The following is a 22,693-nucleotide window of genomic DNA, read 5'->3' on the forward strand; positions in this document are numbered from 1 at the left end:
AATTTTTGTTGTCCCCGAGAGGGGGCAATGACAATAAAGATATTATTATTATAAAAATATAGGGCGAAGGACACCTGGCTTACTAGCAGTGCATGTGAAAGGGACCGAGGGGTCTTGGTGGACCACAGTCTTAACATGAGTCAAGAGAGTGATGCAGCTAGGTGTTCCCTTACCACCGCTTTTCCTATCATGGGCTGCAGATCCCTCCTTACCATCATTCTGTTATCACCAGAAAACATCCTTCATCTTCCATGACCCTGGCTCTGATAATTTTTATTTCAAAAGAAAATACAATTCCTAAAGGGATGCAAAAAAATAATATTTTTTTAATGCAGCTACAGCAATGTGTTTTCTTTTTAAGGCTTAAGAAATATCAGCGGCCATTAAGATTTAATGATCAGAGTGCTGCTCCCAGATTCAGGTTCATTTGTGGTCTTTGTTGTTTCCGTCTCTGTCAGTCTCGGCTCAGGAATTGGTAAGTCAAGAATGTCTGTTATGAAGTGCGTTGCTGTGATTTCCTCTGGAATTTCTTCCTCAATAAAGGCATCTGCACCTGAAAGGCGAGAGGCATTGAAATGGATGTTAGGATTCAGGGCTCTCCCCTCAACAGCTTACACTGGGCTGCATACACATCATTCATTTTGCTGATGTTTTCACAGTAGGTGAACCCCAGGGGCATACAAAGTGGGGGTGGTGGAGGAGGGTGACAAGATGGCCCCTGCCTCCCCCCAGCTGTAGGGCAGTCGTATGGACTGTGCACGTGCAGCGACCGTACGGGATGCAGCACATGCACAGTCCATACGGGATGCCACACATGTTCACTCTGTACAGGATATCACGTGAGTGGCAGCCTGTATGGAGTGTGCATGTGCAGTACCCCATACGGTCGGCGCACATGCACAGTCCATACGGGCTGCCACACATGCGCACTCCATACAGTTGCTGTGCAAGCAGCAGCCCATATGGACACCGTGCAAGCAGCAGCTCTTATGGACTGTGCATGTGCGGCAGCCTATACAACCCATACAGCATGTGCGGCAGCCCATACAGCATGAGCAGCAGCCTGTAAGGAGTGCGGCATTCCATATGAAATGCGCATGTGCGGCATTCTGTATGGCATGTGCACGTGCGGTATGTCGCACATGCGCACTCCGTATGGGCTACCCCGCCCCAGGTGCCGGAGACGGTTCCTCCGCCACTGCTGTAGCCAAGTACCTGTAGCGTCATAGGTGCCAACCTCTGAGCGGCCCCCCTCAGGATTTGCGCCCAGCAAAGTGGTGAGGCACTCTGCTAGCTCCTCTTCTGTGAAATGCTCTCCTGGGTCAAATAAGGTAAAAACACAACCTGTTAGCTTTGTGACAAATCCGTTTGGGGGCCAATGCTGCCCTCCTCTGGGTTGAGGCCCACCTCTCTGTTGTAGCAGCAGCAGCAGTTCATCCCTACTAATGGCCACCTCACTGTTCTCATTCTCATAGCCCAGCACTTGGAAGGCATTTTCTATTTCTTTTAGTGAGAGCCCAAAGGCAGGCCGGTGATTCACATACAGCTTGATAAAGTCGCCTAAATTGATGTCGGTCACTTGCATGCCGGTCTCCAGATATTCACTGAATTTGACTTCATTTAGCATGTCTTCAATCTAAAGGAATAAAAATGTGCCTTTGTAAACAGAGATGCTGACACCACTGGAATGCTTTGACATTCTGCGCCAAGGCAACAATAAAAGACATTTCATGGCCACTGAAAAAGGAACACTTTGCCGCCTAGAGAGGTCACATTTCCCAGCCCTCCAACCCATGCTCAGAAGGATTGGGAATAAAATGGTTTGCACGATGTTCTTCTGAGTCTTACACATTTGGCTGCCGCTGTTTGCAATGATGTCCAAATATATATTTGTTCCATTTCTATGCCATCTGTGTACCAAAGTCTGCTGGGTGGTTTACAAAATCAATAAAATATACAAATACAATACAGTTCAGTTTAAGCAAACTGGTTTGCTGTTACATCTGAATTAACAGACCATTGCTTCTAATATTGCTCCACTCTTGTGGACCACTGTTTGGAGCAGCATCTGAGAATTGTCCAGAAAAGCAGGAAAACCACACAAAGCATTGTTTGCACAAATGGCCTTTTCAGACATAACACTAAACCATGGTTTAATATTACGGTATAGGAACAAGCAAATGCTGTGTGGAACCTCTGTTTTAATTCTGCTTCCAGATAATTATGGGAAAACCATACTTCAGCAGTGTTAAAGAGTTCAAAGGGATGAAAGCTTGGAAGTCATGTACATGCATTAACAGGCATGAACCCTAGAGAATGATGCACCTTCCCCAACTAGAGATTTAACTTTTAGAAACTTGGGTATTGGGGTAGAAGCTGAAGAATTGCCTCTCTCTAGTAACCCGCTATATGCCCACTCAGCTGCTTTAAACTGCAGAACTGGCACTGTTACAGATGTTCTGAATTTATAAGGAATCCAAATTCTAGTGTGGCAGTACCTACATTTTGGAACCCCTTGCATATTGACATCAGGCAGGCACTGTCACTAGACTCTTTTCAGTACCTTCTAAAAACCATTTTGTTTAGAGAAGCTTCCCCAGATATGTGGAAGGTTGCTGTGCATTTTAATCTGCTGTTAGTTGTTTTTACTGGTAATGTCATTGCTTTATTATTTTTTTAAAAACCAATTTGATGTTTTTCACAACCAAGTGGCATATACGTTTTAAGAAATCAAATCAAATAAATAAATGCACACACCCCTCAATAAAAACCTCCTGAAAAGGAAAAACAGTGATGGTTATTTACCAGCCACAGATACCAGTTAATCAGATCTGGACCTGATAACACAGATTCTGTTAGGAGTGAAAATAGATTTATGAATGAGAAGGAAGAAGAGAGGTGACGCCGCTTGCAAAGCTATTATAATAATTACTGCTCCCGCCATAAAATTAGAAATATCAGTTTCTCTCCACGACCCTCATCATCCCCAAGAGACATTTCCCCAAGGATATGACATGCATAGGGGGAAAGGAGTCGCAAAGGATTAGTGAGGTGGGGGGGGGGGGTGAGCTGGTTCGCTTTTCACACCCTCTGGCTGTTTCATAAAAGTGGGGCAGCTCCAGCGCTGTTCTTATTGTGCCTGCGCATTTCTGCTCAGCGGAGGGAAGTAGGCCATGAACCCTCCCCGCTACGCTACAATGCGCAGGGAACTGGGCTACATGTTTGGTCACCCTTGAAGAGCTTTTCCTGTCCTTCTGCCACCAACAGGCCCCTTCTCTTCAAAGCACACACAGAGCCTGCAAAAGAAAGGTGCTGCTTGGGCTGAACTGTCTCCACAGCCCTGTGCAATCCTGAAACACAAGGACACTTTTTGCTCAGTGGGGCTTCCACAACGTGCACCTTGTTTTGCTACTATTTCTGCTGTGTCCCCGTCTCTCCCACCCTCAGGACTACCTGCCAGCAATGCCCTTTGGCGGTTTCCGCCATCCCTAAGTGACAGAAGAGATAGAGCTGCAATCATTGACGCACACTTTCATGGCTTCTGAGCAACTGCCTATAGGATTGCTCTGAAAAAATAGGCATGCACAAGAAAAGCTACAAGGGAGCTTCTGGGTCTCCCTGGAAACCCCTTCTCTTCAATGCAGTGCCATCTGGCTCAGTACATAAGCTGCTGCTTTATGCAGAATCAGACCGTTGGTCCATCTAGCTCAGTACTGTCTACACTGACTGGCAGTGGCTCTCCGGGTTTGTCTCTCTTAGCCCTACCTTGAGATGGCAGGTATCTGTGCCAATTTCATGTCAAAAATATATCCAACCACTCAGTCCTTTTTTTTTAAGGAAAAAAGTTGTCGGTACTCAGCATGAAGTGTTGCAGTAAGTGCCACACTTTTAGCATTGGGGGTGGGGAAGGTACCAGTAATGCGTACCCTTGAGTACCCCCAGGGGGAAAAGGCACTGCAATCACCACTGCTTGCAGTACCTGAACAGTACCTTTGGTGGCATATAGCTGGAATGGTGGAATTTACAGCAGGAAACCAGCACAGGGCCCTTATATGGATCATTTCCCCAGTCTTCAGCTCTCAACATTTCTGCAGACTACTGTCAATATATGTATGCACATGTTAAGAAATTTAGTGCAAATTTCTGATCATATACATATTTTAATAGCATATTTTACATGCTTTACGATTTTTTGCAAGCCATTTTCCCATATATAATACACCCCCCTAAATAGGGGTGCCAAAACTTAGGCCCCACACTGTGGGTGCTCAGCACGCACCACAACGTAAGGACACAGTGACACTGAGTTGCGCCCAACATTGGGGGGGGGGCGTTGTGTGGGGAGAGAACCAAAATGAACAGATTCTTCCATTCCATTCCTACTCACAGGTTTGTGCAACTCTCCCCCGTAGTAATACTGACCTGTTCCTCAGATGGGTAGAAGCCCATGGCGCGCATGACAAAAGGGATTTGCTCCAAAGGGATGTGTGTGGACACCTTTCTGGGTTCCATGGTGTCGATACCTTGATGACGCAGCTGAGCATAATAAAAATAGTCTTCCAGCTCCTGGAGGAGGGGGAAATGTAATACACAGCCCATGAGGAGAAGGTGAGGGAGCAGAGTCTGTTCAGCCTGGAGAGCACATGGTTAAGAGAGGTAACTGGGTAGCCACCTTCAAATATTCATTTACTGCCACATACATAATGGAGCGGGACGTGGGTGGCTCTGTGAGTTAAACCACAGAGCCTAGGACTTGCCGATCAGAAGGTCAGCGGTTCGAATCCCCATGACGGGGTGAGCTCCCGTTGCTCGGTCCCTGCTCCTGCCAACCTAGCAGTTTGAAAGCACGTCAAAGTGCAAGTAGATAAATAGGTACCGCTCCGGCGGGAAGGTAAACAGCGTTTCCGTGCGCTGCTCTGGTTCGCCAGAAGTGGCTTAGTCATGCTGGCCACATGACCCAGAAGCTGTACGCTGGCTCCCTCGGCCAGTAAAGCGAGATGAGCGCCACAACCCCAGAGTCGGTCACGACTGGACCTAATGGTCAGGGGTCCCTTTACCTTTACCTTTATTTCATTTATCAATTACAGATAGGTAATTGATAAGTGTTGGTCTGCCATAGTCAAAACAAAACAAATTCCTTCCAGTAGCACCTTAAAGACCAACTAAGTCAGTTCTTGGTATGAGCTTTCGTGTGCATGCACACTTCTTCAGATACACTGAAACAGAAGTTTCCAGACCCTTCTATATAGTGAGAAGGTGGGGAGGGGTATTACTCAGAAGGGTGGTGGGAATGGGTGATTGGCAGATAGCTGTGATGAGCCTGTTGACGACTCTTAACGACTGCAATAGGTCTTACAGGAAAAAGCAAGGGGTGAAAAGGTGAAAAATGGCTTTGTCATGTATAATGAGATAAGAATCCAAGGTCTTTGTTCAGACCAGGTTTCTCCATGGTTTTAAGTTTGGTGATAAGTTGTAATTCAGCAGCTTCTCTTTCCAGTCTATTTCTGAAATTCCTTTGTAGTAAAACAGCTACTTTGAGATCTTGTATAGAATGTGTATAACATTGTGTAACATTGTGTATGCCATAAAATGCCAACAGTGTCCTTCAGCTCTCTATATTGGACAAACAGGCCAGACCTTACGCCAAAGAATAAACGGACATAAATCGGACATCAGGAATCACAAGACAGAGAAACCAGTAGGAGAACACTTCAATCTCCCAGGACATTCTATACAAGATCTCAAAGTAGCTGTTTTACTACAAAGGAATTTCAGAAATAGACTCGAAAGAGAAGCTGCTGAATTACAACTTATCACCAAACTTAAAACCATGGAGAAACCTGGTCTGAACAAAGACCTTGGATTCTTATCTCATTATACATGACAAAGCCATTTTTCACCTTTTCACCCCTTGCTTTTTCCTGTAAGACCTATTGCAGTCGTTAAGAGTCGTCAACAGGCTCATCACAGCTATCTGCCAATCACCCAATCCCACCACCCTTCTGAGTAATACCCCTCCCCACCTTCTCACTATATAGAAGGGTCTGGTGACTTCTGTTTCAGTGTATCTGAAGAAGTGTGCATGCACACGAAAGCTCATACCAAGAACTGACTTAGTTGGTCTTTAAGGTGCTACTGGAAGGAATTTGTTTTGTTTCATTTATCAACTTATTGTAAGCTGCCTTGAGGGTGTGGACGTGGAAAGGCAGAGGAGCAAAGCTATAAATAAGGAAAGCATGCAAGTCTTACATTACCTTGAAAAACTCGCCCTCTCTGCCACCTTCCAGAAGGTTGTAGAATGGGATCAAATCTTCACCCCCCAGAAAAGAAGCTGCTTCCAAAGCACTAGGAGGAGAGCAACAAAGACACGTCTGGAGGAGAGGGGTGAGACAGGAGCCCCACACATCCCGTTGCCCCTGCCACCTACTGCACTGAAAAACAGGTCCTTAAAATTAAAATTATCCTGTGCCATTCCAAAAAAGCCTAAAGGGTGCAATCCTATACTTGAGTTTTGCTGTATGAGGAGGAGCTTTGAGATATAGCGGTACCATAAGCACGACGGACATGCCAGCAGAATACATCAAATATACAGGTGGAACCACTGAAAGTGATGGGGAGGAGCACCACCACGCTGAAACTTCTACCCCTTCAAGCCACACTCTGTTGGGGGCGGAATTCTGCACCCCCCCCCCCGAAAAGGGCCCAATTTCCACCCCTTTTACAGTGGTACCTTGGGTAAAGAACTGAATTTGTTCTGGAGGTCCATTCTTAACCTGAAACTGTTCTTAACCTGAAGCACCACTTTAGCTAATGGGGCCTCCTGCTGCCGTCGCGCCGCCAGAGCACAATTTCTGTTCTCATCCTGAAGCAAAGTTCTTAACCCGAGGTATTGTTTCTGGGTTAGTAGAGTCTGTAACCTGAAGCATCTGTAACCTGAGGTACCACTGTACTTTGTTGCCAGGTGTCAGAGCCACCCGAGGTCCCAGCTCACAAGAGACCAAAGTCCAGTCCAAGTTATGTACAAAAGGATTTATTGAAGATCATTGTAGCCATTACATCCCAACTCCGTGGCTCCGCATCTGTTACCCTTAGATGTTAGAAGTCCCCTCTGAGTCCGTCCCTCCCCTGCACCAATTTAAGAGGCTTGTACTGCTCCACCTTTTCCTCTCTTTCCTTTTCCGCAGGGTCTTCCTGCCCCCCTGTCTTCCCTCTTTCCGGGACTCCCCAGAGGCTGAGTCTTCTCCCGCCTGCTCCCCCCTCCTTCGTGCTTTGGCACCAGGCTCCTCCTCAGAGCTCTCCTCATTTCCGCGCGCCTCTATATTTGAACTTGGCGCGCGTACGTTGCCTCTGACCTTCCTTTCTACAGTTACGCTGCTCTCGGTACTACACTCCTCCCTTTCAGGCAGGACGTCTTGCTCCGAACTCCTCCCCCTTCCTCCTTCCTGTCCTGCTCTTTCTGACACACTGGCAATTTCCCCCCCTCCACTCCGTTCCGACAGGGGAGCTGGTCCCGCTTTACCACTCCCACTGGGGATTCCCTCTTCGTTCCCCTCTCTCTGACTGATTCCCTCTCTATTGCCCCTTGGCCTGACCAGGGGGGCTCCCTTCTGGGAATCCTCTGATTCGCTAGACGGACTTTGGGACAACCTCGGCTCGTTGTCGTCCTCTTCCTCCTCGCCCTCGCTCTCTGTCTCCTCTCTCCCTAAAACCCTGACATCCATCCCCCCCTCGAAGCCCCCCCTTCCCCCCTTCCGCTCATCGGGTGCAGGTTGTGGAAGCTGCCGCTCTTCGGAGGCGGACGCAGGATACAGATTCTGCACCTCCATCTCCTCTGTTTGCAGTTCGTTGTACGAGTGTTCGAATTCGGGTTCTTGACCCAAGGTGTTCTCTTCTCCCTCCTCCATTGGTACCTGGTCCGGTGCTGCCTGCCAAGGTCCCGTCAGCCATTTCCTGCGCCAGTCCTCCTCTGGTTGCTCGTCCCACCAATAAGAGGGTTCTGTGTCCACCCCCGAACACGATCCCCTGGGCGAGTTGGAGTCCGGCGACCTTTCTTCAGCTGAAGAAAAGCCGTGGAAAGTGCTGCCTGAACATGTGGGCGTAAAGAGCCAGTCATCAAAGTACTCGGCTGGCATGGGTCTATGAGGGAAAAGGGCATGGAACTCGTCTTTTAAAAGAGGTTCGTCTAAGGCGTAGCCCGGCACCCAACCATTGGCACTGACTGGGGCACCCTCTCTGACTAGAAAATATTCTACTCCCTCTTGCCCCCATCTCGAGTCCAGGATCTCTGTGACCTCGTTGAGTGGTTCGGCCCTAGGCGCCCTCTCCCTCTCCTGTGACTTAGTGTGTTGTTGCGTGACTGTGTCAGACTCCTGAAACCTGTGCGGTGCCTTGTAGGGAGTGAGCACCGATCTATGAAAGACCGGGTGCACTCTGGAACCTTCGGGGAGGGCTAGTCGAAAGGCTACAGGGTTGATTTTAGCCTCCACCTGGTACGGCCCTAACTGCCTGTGCCCCAGCTTCTTCTTGGCCAACGACTTGGCTGGCATCGCTTGGGCCGCTAACCACACCCAGTCCCCCACCTGGATCTCCTCTCCCTCTCTCCTGTTTTTGTCAGCCTGCACCTTATATGCTTGCTTGGCCAGCTCTAAATGTCTCCGCAACTCTTCGTGCACCTCCTGCAGCTCCGCTGCAAACTGGTCGGCTCCTTGCGGCACCCCCTCTCCCGGTGCCACGAACCCCGGGAAGGTTCTGGGGTGACGACCATTGTTCGCGAAAAACGGCGTCACCCCCGTGGACGCGTGCTTCGTGTTGTTATAGGCAAACTCTGCCATCGGCAGGTAGTCCACCCAAACTGCTGGTCGCTGGTTGGCGTAACATCTCAGGTACTGCTGCATGATCGCGTTGACCCTCTCAGCTTGGCCGTTGGTTTGTGGGTGTCTCGCCGACGTGAGGTTGATCTTGACGTTCAGGATACCTAAAAGCTTCTGCCAAAAATTGGAAACAAACTGGCGCCCCCTGTCGGACAGGATGGACTGCGGCAGCCCATGCACCTTGAACACGTGATCGATGAAGAGTTTGGCAGTCTGTTCCGCCGTCGCCACCTTTGCGCATGGAATGAAGTGCGCCATCTTGGTGAACAGGTCCACAACCACCAGTACCGCCGTCTTCCCCCTGGAGCTGGGCAGGTCAGTAACGAAGTCCAGAGCTACCCTCTCCCACGGTTGCTGTGGCGTTTCCAGCGGTTCCAACAGCCCCGCTGGCTTCTGGTGTACTGGCTTGAACCTCTGACAAGTGTCACACCTGGCGACGTAATCCGCTACCTCTCCACGCATCCGGGGCCACCAAAAGTCTCTTGCCACCAGTTCTATTGTCTTCTCCTTACCGAAGTGGCCCGCACTGGGGGCGTCGTGCAACTGCTGCAGAACCTTTGCGCGAAGCTCGTCGCTTGGCACGTAGAGGGCACCTTTGCGAGTTAGCAGCCCGTCGCGTAGTTGGAACTCTTCGCCACTCTGCACACCTCTGCGCAATTCCTCCATCTTGGACTGTGCGAACTGATCCACTTGCAACGCGCGTCGCACCGCGTCCAGATCTACTGTGGCGGCAGCGCACGACCACGCCTGCGGTGCGAAAATGTGCTTGGCTGCTACAGGCGCCGCTTCATCGAGATATTGCGGTTTCCTGGATAGCGCATCGGCTATAACGTTGGAATCTCCTGGGACGTACTCTATCCGAAAGTCGAAATCCGCGAAGAATTCCGCCCAGCGCATGTGCCTCTGGCTTTGGAGCTTCGCCGTGCGCCAATACTCTAGGTTCTTGTGATCCGTGCGGACCTGTACTGTGTGCTTGGCTCCTATGAGGAAGTGTCGCCACGCTTTGAAAGCTGCGTGAATGGCTAACAGCTCCCTGTCCCATATGGTGTAGTTTTGCTCCGCTTTGCTGAGCTTTCTGGAGTAAAAGGCACCGGGTCTCCAGTTTCCATGTGGATCTTCTTGCAGGAGTACGGCTCCAACCGCTCTGTCTGACGCGTCGGTCTCTAGTCGTATGGGCTTGCCTGGATTCACGTGCAGCAGCTGCTCCTCGGAGGCAAAAAGGCTTTTAAGCTTCTGAAAAGAGCGCTCCGCCTGTTCCGTCCACACGAACCTCTTTTTCTTGGAACTGAGAGTGTCCGTGATCGCTGCCGTCTCCTTTGCAAAACCTCTGATGAATTTGCGGTAGAAGTTGGCGAAGCCGATGAATCTTTGGACTTCCTTCCGATTGCGAGGGCTCTTCCAGTCCAACACCGCGCGGACCTTGGCGCTGTCCATGGCCAGCCCCTTGTCGGACAGCTTGTAGCCTAGGAAATCCACGTCCGTCACATCAAACTGGCACTTCTCTAACTTGGCGTAGAGCTTGTTCTCCCGTAGTCTCTGCAGGACTTCCTTTACGTCCTTCTCATGGGCCTCCTCCGTTTCCGAAAAGATCAGGATGTCGTCGAGGAAACACACGCATTTCTTGTAGAGAAGTCCCGCTAGCACGTGATGCATAAATGCTTGGAAGACATGAGATCCATTTTGGAGACCAAATGGCATAACTCTGTATTCGTACGTGCCCAGAGGCGTGAACATGGCCGTCTTCCACTCATCGCCCTCCCGGATGCGTATGAGGTTATACGCTCCACGCAGATCCAATTTGGTGAAGATCTTCCCCTTCCTTACGGTTGCCAGGAGATCATCTATCTTGGGCATGGGGAAGGCCTTGGGTTTGGTCTTACTGTTTATGAATCGATAGTCCACAATGAGTCTTTTCTGGGGCGTGTCTTTCTTCTTTACAAAGAAAACAGGACTGCCCCCCACCGCTTTCGATTCTCGGATGAATCCGCGCTTCAAATTGTGCTCTATGAACTCCCTGAGTTCTTGCATCTCGTCCTCAGACATGGAATACAGCTTTGCAGTCGGCAACTGCGCCCCTGGCACCAGGTCGATGGCACAATCATAAGGCCTGTGGGGCGGCAACTGGTCAGCTTCCTTCTCGCAGAAAACCTCCAGGAACCCCTCGTACTTGCGGGGTACTGCCTGCACCATGCCAAGTTGCAACTGCTGCTCAGCTCCCTCCTCCTGGCTGGACTGGATGCAATGTTGAGCACAGTACGATGAGCAAAAGGTGATCTGCCGTTGGTACCACGCTACAGCAGGACTGTGTCTCTCCAGCCAACTCATGCCTAATACTATAGGCGTGTCTGAAAGGCGGGTGACATTGAAGCTGATGACTTCTCGATGATTTCCAATCCTCATCACCATGGGAGGCGTCTGTTGCACAACTTGTCTCCTAGCAATTTCCTGCCATCCACTGTGACTACGTTCAGAGGTGTTGTCGCTGGCAGAAGCGCTATGCGATGCTGCTTGACAAAGTGCGTCCCCACAAAATCTGCGTTGCTCCCAGAATCAATCGTGATGGGGACTTCCAGGGTGGTTCCATTCGGCAACTGAAGTGTTGCAGTGAGCTGCACCGCTGGCTTGGGTGGTAAAGGGTCTGTGCGTTGCAAAAGCGCTGGGGACTGCTCTACAGATTCGCCTGGCTGAGCCCCAGCAGCTCTGCTTCCAGCCAGGCACTGTCGTTTCCCTGAGGTTGCTCTGCTTGCATCATTTCTGCTGCAACAGTTGCTAAAGCTGCAGTGTGTTTCTGCAGCCTCTGGGGACACTCTTTCGCCATGTGCTGTGCACTGTCGCAAATGTAACACTTCCTGGTCCCTCTAGGAGGCTTTGCCTTCACTGCACCGGAAGCTGGGGCTCTGGCTGTTGCTTGAGCCTTAGCACCACCAAGTTCCATGGGCTCCTCCCCCTGCCTTCCCAGTGGCGAAGGATGTGACCGACTGAACTCCCTGGGGATGAAAGAAGACGTCCTCGCTGGTGGACGCACCTGACGTTCTTCCTCAGTGTGCCAAGAACGTCCCTCGTGCCGTATCCCAATCGCCAAAGCCCTCTGCACAAGCTCCTCCAGGGTCTGGGGTCTGTCTCCCCTGGCAAGTTCATCCTTAATGGGACCGCTGAGCCCCTCCCAGAACAAATCCCTCACAGGTGCACAATCCTTCTCCCAGCTGAGCGCAGTCAGTAAAGCAAAAAATCTAGAATGGTACTGACGCACAGTGGCTTTGCCTTGCCGCAATCCAAAAATTTCCCTGCGTGCAAGATCCACATCTACAGTAGACTGGAAGCAGGCATCCATCGCTTTAATGAATTCATCTGCATCGCGGCGGGCAGGGCCATCTTCACGCCACAAATTGCGCAACCAGTCTCTGGCCGGCCCATGCAAGTGAGAAACAATAAACCCCACTTTCTCCTCCTCATCTTTAAAGTCATGACGAAGCAAGTGCAATGCATACAAAACGTCTGCTCTGAAACTGGGGTAGTGCTTCAGGTTCCCATCGAAGTGGGTGACTAGGCTGCCCCCCCTCCGTCCAAGTCCAATTCCCTCTGATCTGGACCCTGGGAACCCTTCCCTGCTTGCACGCTCCCACCTTGTTTGCAGGTCTTGGCAGCGCTTCTCCATTTCGTCATGCTTCTTCTGAGACGCAAGGACTGCAGCTGTGAGTTCGGACACTGTATTCCGCAGCGCTGTCAGCTGATCCTCCGCACTCATGGCCGTTACCGTTTGTGAGCTTTGCAAAAAAAAAATTTTGCGTTCTGTGGAGGGGACTTTCTGTCAGAGCCACCCGAGGTCCCAGCTCACAAGAGACCAAAGTCCAGTCCAAGTTATGTACAAAAGGATTTATTGAAGATCATTGTAGCCATTACATCCCAACTCCGTGGCTCCGCATCTGTTACCCTTAGATGTTAGAAGTCCCCTCTGAGTCCGTCCCTCCCCTGCACCAATTTAAGAGGCTTGTACTGCTCCACCTTTTCCTCTCTTTCCTTTTCCGCAGGGTCTTCCTGCCCCCCTGTCTTCCCTCTTTCCGGGACTCCCCAGAGGCTGAGTCTTCTCCCGCCTGCTCCCCCCTCCTTCGTGCTTTGGCACCAGGCTCCTCCTCAGAGCTCTCCTCATTTCCGCGCGCCTCTATATTTGAACTTGGCGCGCGTACGTTGCCTCTGACCTTCCTTTCTACAGTTACGCTGCTCTCGGTACTACACTCCTCCCTTTCAGGCAGGACGTCTTGCTCCGAACTCCTCCTCCTTCCTCCTTCCTGTCCTGCTCTTTCTGACACACTGGCAATTTCCCCCCCTCCACTCCGTTCCGACAGGGGAGCTGGTCCCGCTTTACCACTCCCACTGGGGATTCCCTCTTCGTTCCCCTCTCTCTGACTGATTCCCTCTCTATTGCCCCTTGGCCTGACCAGGGGGGCTCCCTTCTGGGAATCCTCTGATTCGCTAGACGGACTTTGGGACAACCTCGGCTCGTTGTCGTCCTCTTCCTCCTCGCCCTCGCTCTCTGTCTCCTCTCTCCCTAAAACCCTGACACCAGGCATTCAAAAGCTGAGTGGGACCATGCTGTTTTCTACCAGCTGGGGGAGCTTGAACCTCCATCTTCTCATTTCTGACCACATGACCAATGCAGTGATTGTTGCCTCTCCCAGCCCTCCCCTTGGCTGCTTGGCAAAAGAGTCTTGCCACCCCTAGGTGGGACTTGAACCCTTGTTCCAGGAGAGCTGCGCCATGTGGGAGCTGTGTGGGTCCTCTCGCCTTCCTGGCACTTGATTTAGGGGGGCAGCTGCACACCCCCTGGGTGCACGATGTCACGCACATGTACGTGAAATCGCATAAAGTGGAGAACATCATCCAGACCTCTGGAAATCCACAAAAATCTGCCAAACTCCACCATAATCGCTCCCTCCAAACCTCATTTCACAAACTCCAACTTTCCACATGTCTCAGAGGTTGGTGCAAAGCCGCAATAGGATTATAGTTACAAAGGCTCCTGGGACTGCTAGCTCTTTTCCCACGGTTTTTGCAGTTTCCCCCCTCTTTCTGGACCGTTTTTGCCCTTTTCGCAATTTAAATCGATGTATTTATTTATTTCCCGGCACCACACATAGAAGGAGGTTACACGCAAGTTGAACGCATGTATGTGGGGAGACATCTGTACACGTGTATATATGATCTATTAAAAACATACTGACAATTACAACAAAAACAGAAGCTTCTGATTACTTGCTACAGGTGGTATTTCCAAGGAGGCTGGGGGCATATGATAGTTTTGTGCTGATTTTGTATTTTCCAGCTGTGTGCTTCCCTCCTCCCCTTCTGGTCTGAGCACATGAAATAGCAATCCTGCACCATCCATAAGACACAATAAAATAAATATATAAAAGAGTCCACATGGCTCACTCTAGGCATTGCACACACACACACACACACCTCACAGAGAAATAATGAAGCCCCTCAATTCCCGCAGTTCAATTTAATTTAATTTAATTTAATCCTCCAAGCCCATCCCTGCAGGAGCCAAGGCAAGAATCCAGTTCGCGCTGCCTTCTTTGCATCTGAGCATCACACTGGAGACACAAAACTAATGAAAAGGTGTTAACTGAACCAGGGTGGAGCCTGGGCTGCTTGAAGAGTGCTTCACCCCCCCACACACACACCTGATGAGGAGTTCTGTGCAACTAAAATCCTTGCATATCCCAGCATGATTGAATATAGCAGGGACGGAAGAGGTTTTCCAGTCCAAGGGCCACATCCCCTTCTGAACAACCTCCAGTGGGCCAGATGCAGAAGAGGGTGAAGCAGTAAATGTGGGTTTTACCTTAGTACAGTAGTCTGGTTCCTACACAAACACACGTCCCTCTCTACCCTGCATCCAGACAAGTGAGAGCATGACCAGAGTTCAAGGAGGCATATTCTGGTCAGCCTGAACCCACTTGTCCTGGCTCTCACTCTTCGCTTCAGGAAACCCAAAAGCTTTATTCAATAAATCAGCACATGGTCTCAGCATTACTTCAAGTTAGACAAAAAAAAAAATCATTGCAATTACAAAGTGTAAATTGCAGCAAGGCTTACAAATTATTTTTGTGTGGTTGTTTGCAAGCCTTGCTGAAATTCTACACTTCGTAATTGCAATGGTATTTTGCCCTGCTTTATTGTAAATTTATTATCCTTATCAATATGTTGTTGTTCCAGTCCTGCTCACGCTTAACTAACAGCCATGCTTTGGTTAGTGCCCCATCCCAGATATTTGCCAAGCTGGAAAACCTTTGCCCACCTGTGTGAAGGTCTGTGGCTTGTTGAACAAACTACAGTGGTACCTCGGGTTAAGTACTTAATTCATTCCGGAGGTCCGTACTTAACCTGAAACTGTTCTTAACCTGAAGCATCACTTTAGCTAATGGGGCCTCCTGCTGCCGCCGCGCTGCCGGAGCACGATTTCTGTTCTCATCCTGAATCAAAGTTCTTAACCTGAAGCACTATTTCTGAGTTAGCGGAGTCTGTAACCTGAAGCGTATGTAACCTGAGGTACCACTGTATAGTTAAAACAAACCACGGCTTGGTGTCATGCATGCACAGAGTGATTTCCAATATTTCCTCTTGCTTCAACCTCAAAGAGCAGCATAAATTTTGATCCATGTGCCTGCACCCTGGATGTGGCTGTGCCTTCTGCGATCAAAACGCTTGATGCTTCTCTATATAATTAAGTTAAACTTGGACATTAAATATTGCAGACACACAGAAGATGCCAAAGGCAGCAGTAAACCACTAATTAGCTCATAAAGCTCCTTCCTCCATAAACAAACTACAAAGCCGTTCAAAACTGCCTGGACTCCAGCCAACAATTACAAAGAAGGATCATTTATATTCTAGTGCCTTCGTTTAAATCTTGCTCAGGCTGGACCTCCAACCGATTAAGTCACATAGACAAAGAATGTGCATGTATGCACCTGCATGGAGAAAATATTACTAGTACAGCTGTCCCACTGCAATTGTGTTTTTTTCCTGCTTGCTCTGATGCTAGTTAGCCAGATGCCCTAAAGCAGGGTGCAGAGAGGGAACCTGTGGCCCTTCAGATGTTGCGGGACTTCACTTCCCATGACCCCTGGCAACTGGCCATGTTGACCGTGGGCTGATGGGAGTTGGAATCCAACCACCTATCGGGAGCCACAAGTTCCCCACCTCTACCCTACAGCAATGGCCCCACAGCTGACGGCCAGGAGTGTCCTGGGGAGCATTTTTACCCCGCTCCCACCCCAAGTGACAAGCATTTGAACACCCGCTACAAAAAACACACCCCAGAATGCCTGGGCATAGCACACACAACCTGCTGAAAATATCCTACAATTCCTGCAGTGCTTTCAGTTACCACCTATCAGTAGCTAGGGGATGCACAAGGGGTGGGTCATCCTGGGCAGCACTGGGCCCAAACTGCCGTGTCACATCTGGGTGCCCTCCAGCAGGAAGGTGCCTGGGAGGAATGTGGCAACTCGGGCCCCCTGCAGGCCCAGCGGTACCCCAAAAAGGGTCTTGCTATGCCACTGGGGCCCATGTTCTCTAATAGCAACTCTCCAAAATCTCAGCCGGATAAGCATCCTTCCTAGCCCTGCTACTTGAGATCCATTTAAGTGGCGACTGGACTGGCAAGGGAATCCGACCAGTTCTGGCAACGGGAGGGTGTCCCCTGCGCTGAAGGACAGCAGGTTCATGATGTGGGGGCAGGACAGGCCATACACAGCTTTGTCCTCCAGCAGGCGGGTACAGGAGTAGAGGCTCAGGAAAGAAAAAAAAACGGGGGCTGCCCCCACGGCCTGAGGCAGCCACCTCACTTTGCCTAATGGTAGGGTTATTGTTGTATTTTATTCTGTGAACTGCCCTGAGGAGATCTTAGGATGAAGGGCAGTACAGTGGTACCTCCCAGATGGAATGCAAGATGCGACAGTGCATCTGCATGTGTCATGTTTCGCCACTTCCGCAAAAGTGTGTGATGTCATTTTGAGCGTCTGCGCATGCGGCGAAACCCGGAAGTAACGCGCTCTGCTACTTCCGGGTTGCCGTGGAGCGCAACTCGAACACGAGGTTCCCCCCCCCCCCAGCCCCAAAGAGCAAAGAAGCCAATCCCGCTCGCTTCCTTTTTAGCCACGGGGCTGGGTCGGGAGAAGCCCAAGCTTCCCCCAACCCCAGCCCCCAGAACGGGTCCGGGAGCGGGGGCGAGATTGCGCGCAACCTCACCTTTGCTCCCGGAGCTTGCTGCTATCCGCAAGCCTTGGGAGCCCGGCGGGAACTCCTGCCGGGTTCCGAAGGTTTGCGGATATCTGCCCGAAGCCTGGGGTGTGCAGCGCTGCACTCCCCGGGCTTTGGGCTGCCAGCTGCTATCCGCAAGCCTTGGGAGCCCGGCGGGCACTCCCACCGTGCTCCGAAGGCTTGCGGATAGCTTCCTGAAGCCTGCATTCGCTCCATAGGACGCACACACATTTCCCCTTCATTTTTAGAGGGGGAAAAGTGCGTCCTATAGAACGAAAAATACGTTAAGTCCCCCTTTAAATGTAAATCGGACTGAATTGCTTCCCTCCTCCCAGCCCCTCAGTGGTTTGCTCTGCAAGTCAACCTTGCTGGCCATCCCAGCATTGATCAGGGGAAGTGAAAGCTCTGCTGTGACTTACACTAAATTAATGTCCCACTTCATCACAGTTAAGTCGTTACCCCCTGTCGTGAAGAGGTGGCACCCGTCGTAGGAGCACTCCAAGTTAGTGACGCCTGAAGGGTGGCAAATGAAAGCCGAGGACTTGTGCGGGTTCCCGTCTATGGGCAATATCTGCAGGCCGACCTAGGGAAGAATCCAGAAAACCTGATGTGACTCTCCCCAAAGACTCACCTAGTCTGCCTCCCCCACAGCCTAGAGTGTACACCATGGGGAGCCCACCAGATGATGCCAGACTACAGCTCCCATCACCCTTAGCCACTGGCCGGGCTGGCTGAGGCTGATGGGAGTTGGAGTCCAACGTGGAGAATTAGCTCAGTTGGTTAGAGCATGGTGCTGAGAATGCCAAGGTTGCAAGTTCGATCCCCGTATGGGGCAGCTGCATATTCATGCAATGTAGGGGGTTGGACTAGATGTTCCTCAGGGTTCCTTCCAACTCTACAATTCTAGAATTCAGTTCTATGTATGGAAGGCCAGAGATTCTCCCATTCTTGGTGTTAAGGCCAAGGAATTCTCCACTTGTGTTCCCACCATAGCAGGTAAGTTGAGCGAGAAGACCTCTTTGTGGAATATAGAGGCCTACCAAGGGCAGCCGAAGATTGCCACATCTCTTTGGCCATCTGTCAGCAGTTCAGGAACTGAGGGGACAGTTGGAGTCGTGCAACAGGCCAACAAAAGCCAGCAGACTTGGGTATTCCCTGCCATACTGGCTTTGAAAAAGGAGCAGACTGGGTTGGGAGAACCTGGGATGTCACAACAATGGGCCTCAAAGCATATGACTTTGACAACAATATATGGACAAAAATAAGTAGTTTACGATAAAGACAAGAGATCATGGCAATGTTCCTTGTAGCACTTTTTGTGGTTGTTCTGTACAACTGTGCCTGGGATTGTGTACAATAATGTGCTCAACACCCCACGGCTGTTCCTGACCCATCACCAATGTCGGTTGCAAACCTCCCTAATGTTTGAGGAGGGCAGAGGCGAACTGGGAGCCTATCCCAGGCCTCAAAGGGACTCAGGATGGGGCTGGTCCAAAGACCTTCACCTGCCTTGTCTTTTGTAATGTAGGCCAAGTACCGTCTCTGAGGATCATGTCCCTCTGCGAGTGGAAGCACCAGAATCTTCTCCAGGGGGGAGCCATAGGCTGGTCCCACAACAGTCTTCCTAAAATATACAAAGCAACAACAGGAGCTCTTGAGCACCTGACCTTTAACAAATTAATCCAAGAATCACACCTATGGATAGTGAAGGATAGCAGGCATTCCACCTTCTCTCCGCCCCCACAAAAACATATATTTGCCATTGCCCCAGGTATATTAAAATCCTGTATCGTGGGCATCTAATAAATCATTGCCACCCCTTCACTCCCCACAGACTAGTTTCTCTCGAGTAACCCCTGCGCTACCCAGACTATTACAGTGGTGCCTCGCAAGACGAAAAGAATCCATTCCGCGAGTCTCTTCGTCTTGCGGTTTTTTCGTCTTGCGAAGCAAGCCCATTAGCGGATTAGTGCTATTAGTGGCTTAGCGGATCAGCTGATAAGCGTCTTAGCGGCTTAGTGGATCAGCTGATAAGCGGCTTAGCGGTTTAGCGGATCAGCTGATAAGCGGCTTAGCGGATCAGCTGATAAGCGGCTTAGCGGATCAGCTGTTAAGCGGCTTAGCGGATCAGCTGTTAAGCGGCTTAGCGACTTAGCGGATCAGCTGATAAGCGGCTTAGCGGCTTAGAAAAAGGGGGGGAGGGAAAAAAACCTGCAGGAACTCGCAAGACATTTTCGTCTTGCGAAGCAAGCCCATAGGAAATTCGTTTTACGAAGCGCCTCCAAAACGGAAAACCCTTTCGTCTAGCGGGTTTTCCGTCTTGCGAGGCATTTGTCTTGCGGGGCACCACTGTAAATATACATAAATATATGCATATCCGGGTATAGAATGCATTGTTTTTGGAGATACGTCAAATTAACTCATAACTTAATAAATATAAGCTACCACTCCATGTCAGAAGAAAAGGGTAAGCAAAGCCTAGTATCCTGTTTTTCATTCCTTGCACTAAAGTGCCTCCATAAAAAAGTAAACACATGCTCTGAACTTTCCTCCCTAATGATAACAATGGGCTCCTACTTATTAGTCAACTGAAATGTCAGTTGATTAATCTACAAATTAAAGCTTACAGTCCTAGTTACAGTATCTTTCCATAGACCTCCTAATGGAGGAAGGAGTTTCAGCACTGCGAAAGGAACCTGTGGTCAGGGATGATGGGAGCTGGAGTACAACAACATCTGACAGACCTCAGGTTCTTCAGACTTTGTCTAGGGGATAAGGTACCAGGGTCCACAGGGAAGCTAGTCGTCAGCAAGCTGTGTGACCAGGAAGGAAAGGGTTGTGTTTCAGAAGCAGCTATGAAAGGTCAGATGGACCAGAGATAAGATATTGTAGCTCAGGAGAGGGAGGAGGTCAAGCTCAAGAAGACTGCAACTGAGCAGGTGGCAGGCCTGACACTGCAGCTGAGGTGGGGCCATTGCCGCACAGAGCTCAATTGGCTTTGTGAAACAGTGCGTTGGTGGGAGTGCAGGTGGCGAGATGGTGCTGGACCCTGGTTGTCTGGAGTTGCACTTGGAAAGACACACAAATACAGCACTTACAGGGAGATAGGAGTGGGATAATTGCAGGAGACACGGAAGAGATTTACCAGATTACCTGCACAATCTTGTGGTTACATTATACATTTTCATTTTGTACTGATCGTTGGCAGTGAGGAAAAAATATTCTGTGGTGAGAGGTGGATACCAGGTGATGCACCTGGGGACGGCATGTTGTTCGATGCGGTCCCTTCGGATGACAACCAGCTCATCCTTGACACTCTTCTCCAGGTCATATTCCACCTGGAAACAAGGTAACAGAGACCCAGTGATGGGGTGTGTGTGTCCAAACATCTGTGTCCATCACTTGGTTTCCCTGAAGCTGAAAGTGTGAAAGTGACTCTACTAGGGGTGTGGAGGAACTGTGTTTGAACTAGGGACGTGAGAGAAATTCGATCCAGTTAACGTTTAAAGGTGAATCTAGCAAATTTACATTTTTTAAAACTGCAACAGAACCCTCCTTCAAAATTTGCACTTTTCTGGATTTCATAATGCAGTTCTCCAGCCAAGTAATGTGTCTAGAAATGCACGCGCCAAAGTAAAGCATGCAAAAAATGCACAGATTAGTGAAACTAACAAACCATGATGCATCCTTAGGAGGGAAATGTCATGGATTTGTTGGACAAAGAGGAATGGTGGGAGGAGCGAACTGGGGAACCCTCAAGGGAATCTCCAAGAAAAGATGGCTCAGGGCCTGGGGTCTGGTGGTGGGACAACAATGGGTGGTCAGAGGGAGAAGAGGGAGAAGACTGGGAGGAGGTGGTGTCGAAAACTGAGGAGGTACTGTAACTGGGCTTAGTGAGCTGGGAGAGTCTGTGGCAGAGATAAGTCCAGAATCAGAGGTAGAAGCTGAAGCAGGGGAGGAGGGAGGCCATGAGGCAGAGATGAGTTGGGCTGGTGAAGAGTCACAGTATCTTCCCCTCCTGCTGCAACAAGCTCCCCTCTCACTTTGTCTCCCAGAACCAGAAGAGGCATGAAAAGGACAGATGAGAGATTGGCGACACACAGACACAGTGATGGAATCTACACACATATAAAAAACGTTCTGAAAATGCTTTTTTTTAAAAAAAAGTATACTGAGTTTTCCATAAGGCTCACCATTGTCATCTAGTATCACATTGCATATTGCACTTAAAACACACTTAAAAAGTTTTATTTGCAGCTGTATAGTTGAGTCCAGTCTCCGATTGCTTGGGGGAAAGCCCACGAGAGGAAGAGACTAAGGCAGCTACAGGGAGGCAGGGACCTTTAGTCTCAGCAATTGCTTCATGGGGGCAAGAGCTACCAGAGATATGCTGCTGTGCTCATTAGGCCTGACAGTCCTGCACAGATCCTGTTTCTGCTAATAAAAAGTTAACTCCCAACGTGCATGGTGTGGTTTACTGCTGGCTTGCTCCTGACAGGAAATGATGCTTTGCAGAAAGGTATGTATTACGAAAAATGCACACAGTGATACCTCGGGTAAGTACTTAATTTGTTCCAGAGGTCCGTTGTTAACCTGAAACTGTTCTTAACCTGAAGCACCAATTTAGCTAATGGGGCCTCCTGCTGCTGCCGCGCCGCCGGAGCACGATTTCTGTTCTCATCCTGAAGCAAAGTTCTTAACCCGTACTATTTCTGGGTTAGCGGAGTCTGTAACCTGAAGCGTATGTAACCTGAAGCGCCTGTAACCCGAGGTGCCACTGTACTAAAATGCGTGCATTAGGAGAAATGCTGATGCATTCAACCGAATGTGTGGTGGAATGAGCTTGGTATTCTACCCTTGCTGAACCTCCACAGGGCTGAAGTTGAAGAGTGGAGGCCAGTCGTGGCCGTTGGGCAACCTGACTTGCACCGCTGGCTTGACCTCCCAAGTCCCTGGTTCCCAGCCTCCAATGGCTCCGCTCTGAAACCTCTCCAGGCTGACACATCTCTATGCAACTATGCAGCATGACCAGAAACGGTGTCCTGCTCACAGCACCTACCAAGAGTCGATCTTCGCCAAGAGTTAAGAGCCAAGGCTCATCACTGTCCAAGTGAACCCCAAAGAGAATGGTGCGAATGGGCTTGTAATGGGAGTGCAAGGCTGCTAGGCGCTCCCAGACTTTCTTACCCTCAACCATGGTTTGTTTGTAAAGGTTCAATGAAATGTTTTCATCCTGAAAGACAATTAAAGAAAAACCCCACTTTGTATCAATGAATCGTTTCCTTTCGTTTTTCCTTTGCCACAGCAGCACAGCTGTTTACAGCAAGGGTCAGCAAACTTTTTCAGCAGGGGGCCAGTCCACTGTCCCTCAGACCTTGTAGGGGGCCAGGCTATATTTTAGACAAAAAAATGAACAAATTCCTATGCCCCACAAATAATCCAGAGATGCGTTTTAAATAAAAGCACACATTCTACTCATGTAAAAACACACTGATTCCTGGACTGTCCACGGGCCTTAGTTTGCCTACCCATGGTTTAGAGCGTTGGATTTTGTT

The 22,693-nt window shown here is 49.8% G+C and overlaps 1 protein-coding gene across 1 annotated transcript in view; it reads right to left on the reverse strand.

Moving 5' to 3' along the window:
- Window positions 1-298: 298 nt before the first annotated feature.
- The window catches only part of CFAP251 (cilia and flagella associated protein 251), a 41,739-nt gene continuing 19,344 nt past the window's right edge, over window positions 299-22,693 (reverse strand). The window contains exons 14-22 of the mRNA XM_081842224.1: window positions 22,198-22,371; window positions 20,292-20,476; window positions 18,648-18,762; window positions 17,558-17,721; window positions 6,255-6,345; window positions 4,423-4,566; window positions 1,408-1,636; window positions 1,216-1,317; window positions 299-553 (exon numbers count right to left, since the gene is read on the reverse strand). Of these exons, the coding sequence (XP_081698350.1) occupies window positions 384-553; window positions 1,216-1,317; window positions 1,408-1,636; window positions 4,423-4,566; window positions 6,255-6,345; window positions 17,558-17,721; window positions 18,648-18,762; window positions 20,292-20,476; window positions 22,198-22,371 (1,374 nt within the window). The 3' untranslated portion in view covers window positions 299-383. The remainder of the gene's footprint in view (window positions 554-1,215; window positions 1,318-1,407; window positions 1,637-4,422; window positions 4,567-6,254; window positions 6,346-17,557; window positions 17,722-18,647; window positions 18,763-20,291; window positions 20,477-22,197; window positions 22,372-22,693) is intronic.

This window comes from Podarcis erhardii (assembly GCF_964252035.2).
Source record: "Podarcis erhardii genome assembly, chromosome: 15".
Lineage (NCBI taxonomy): Eukaryota > Metazoa > Chordata > Lepidosauria > Squamata > Lacertidae > Podarcis > Podarcis erhardii.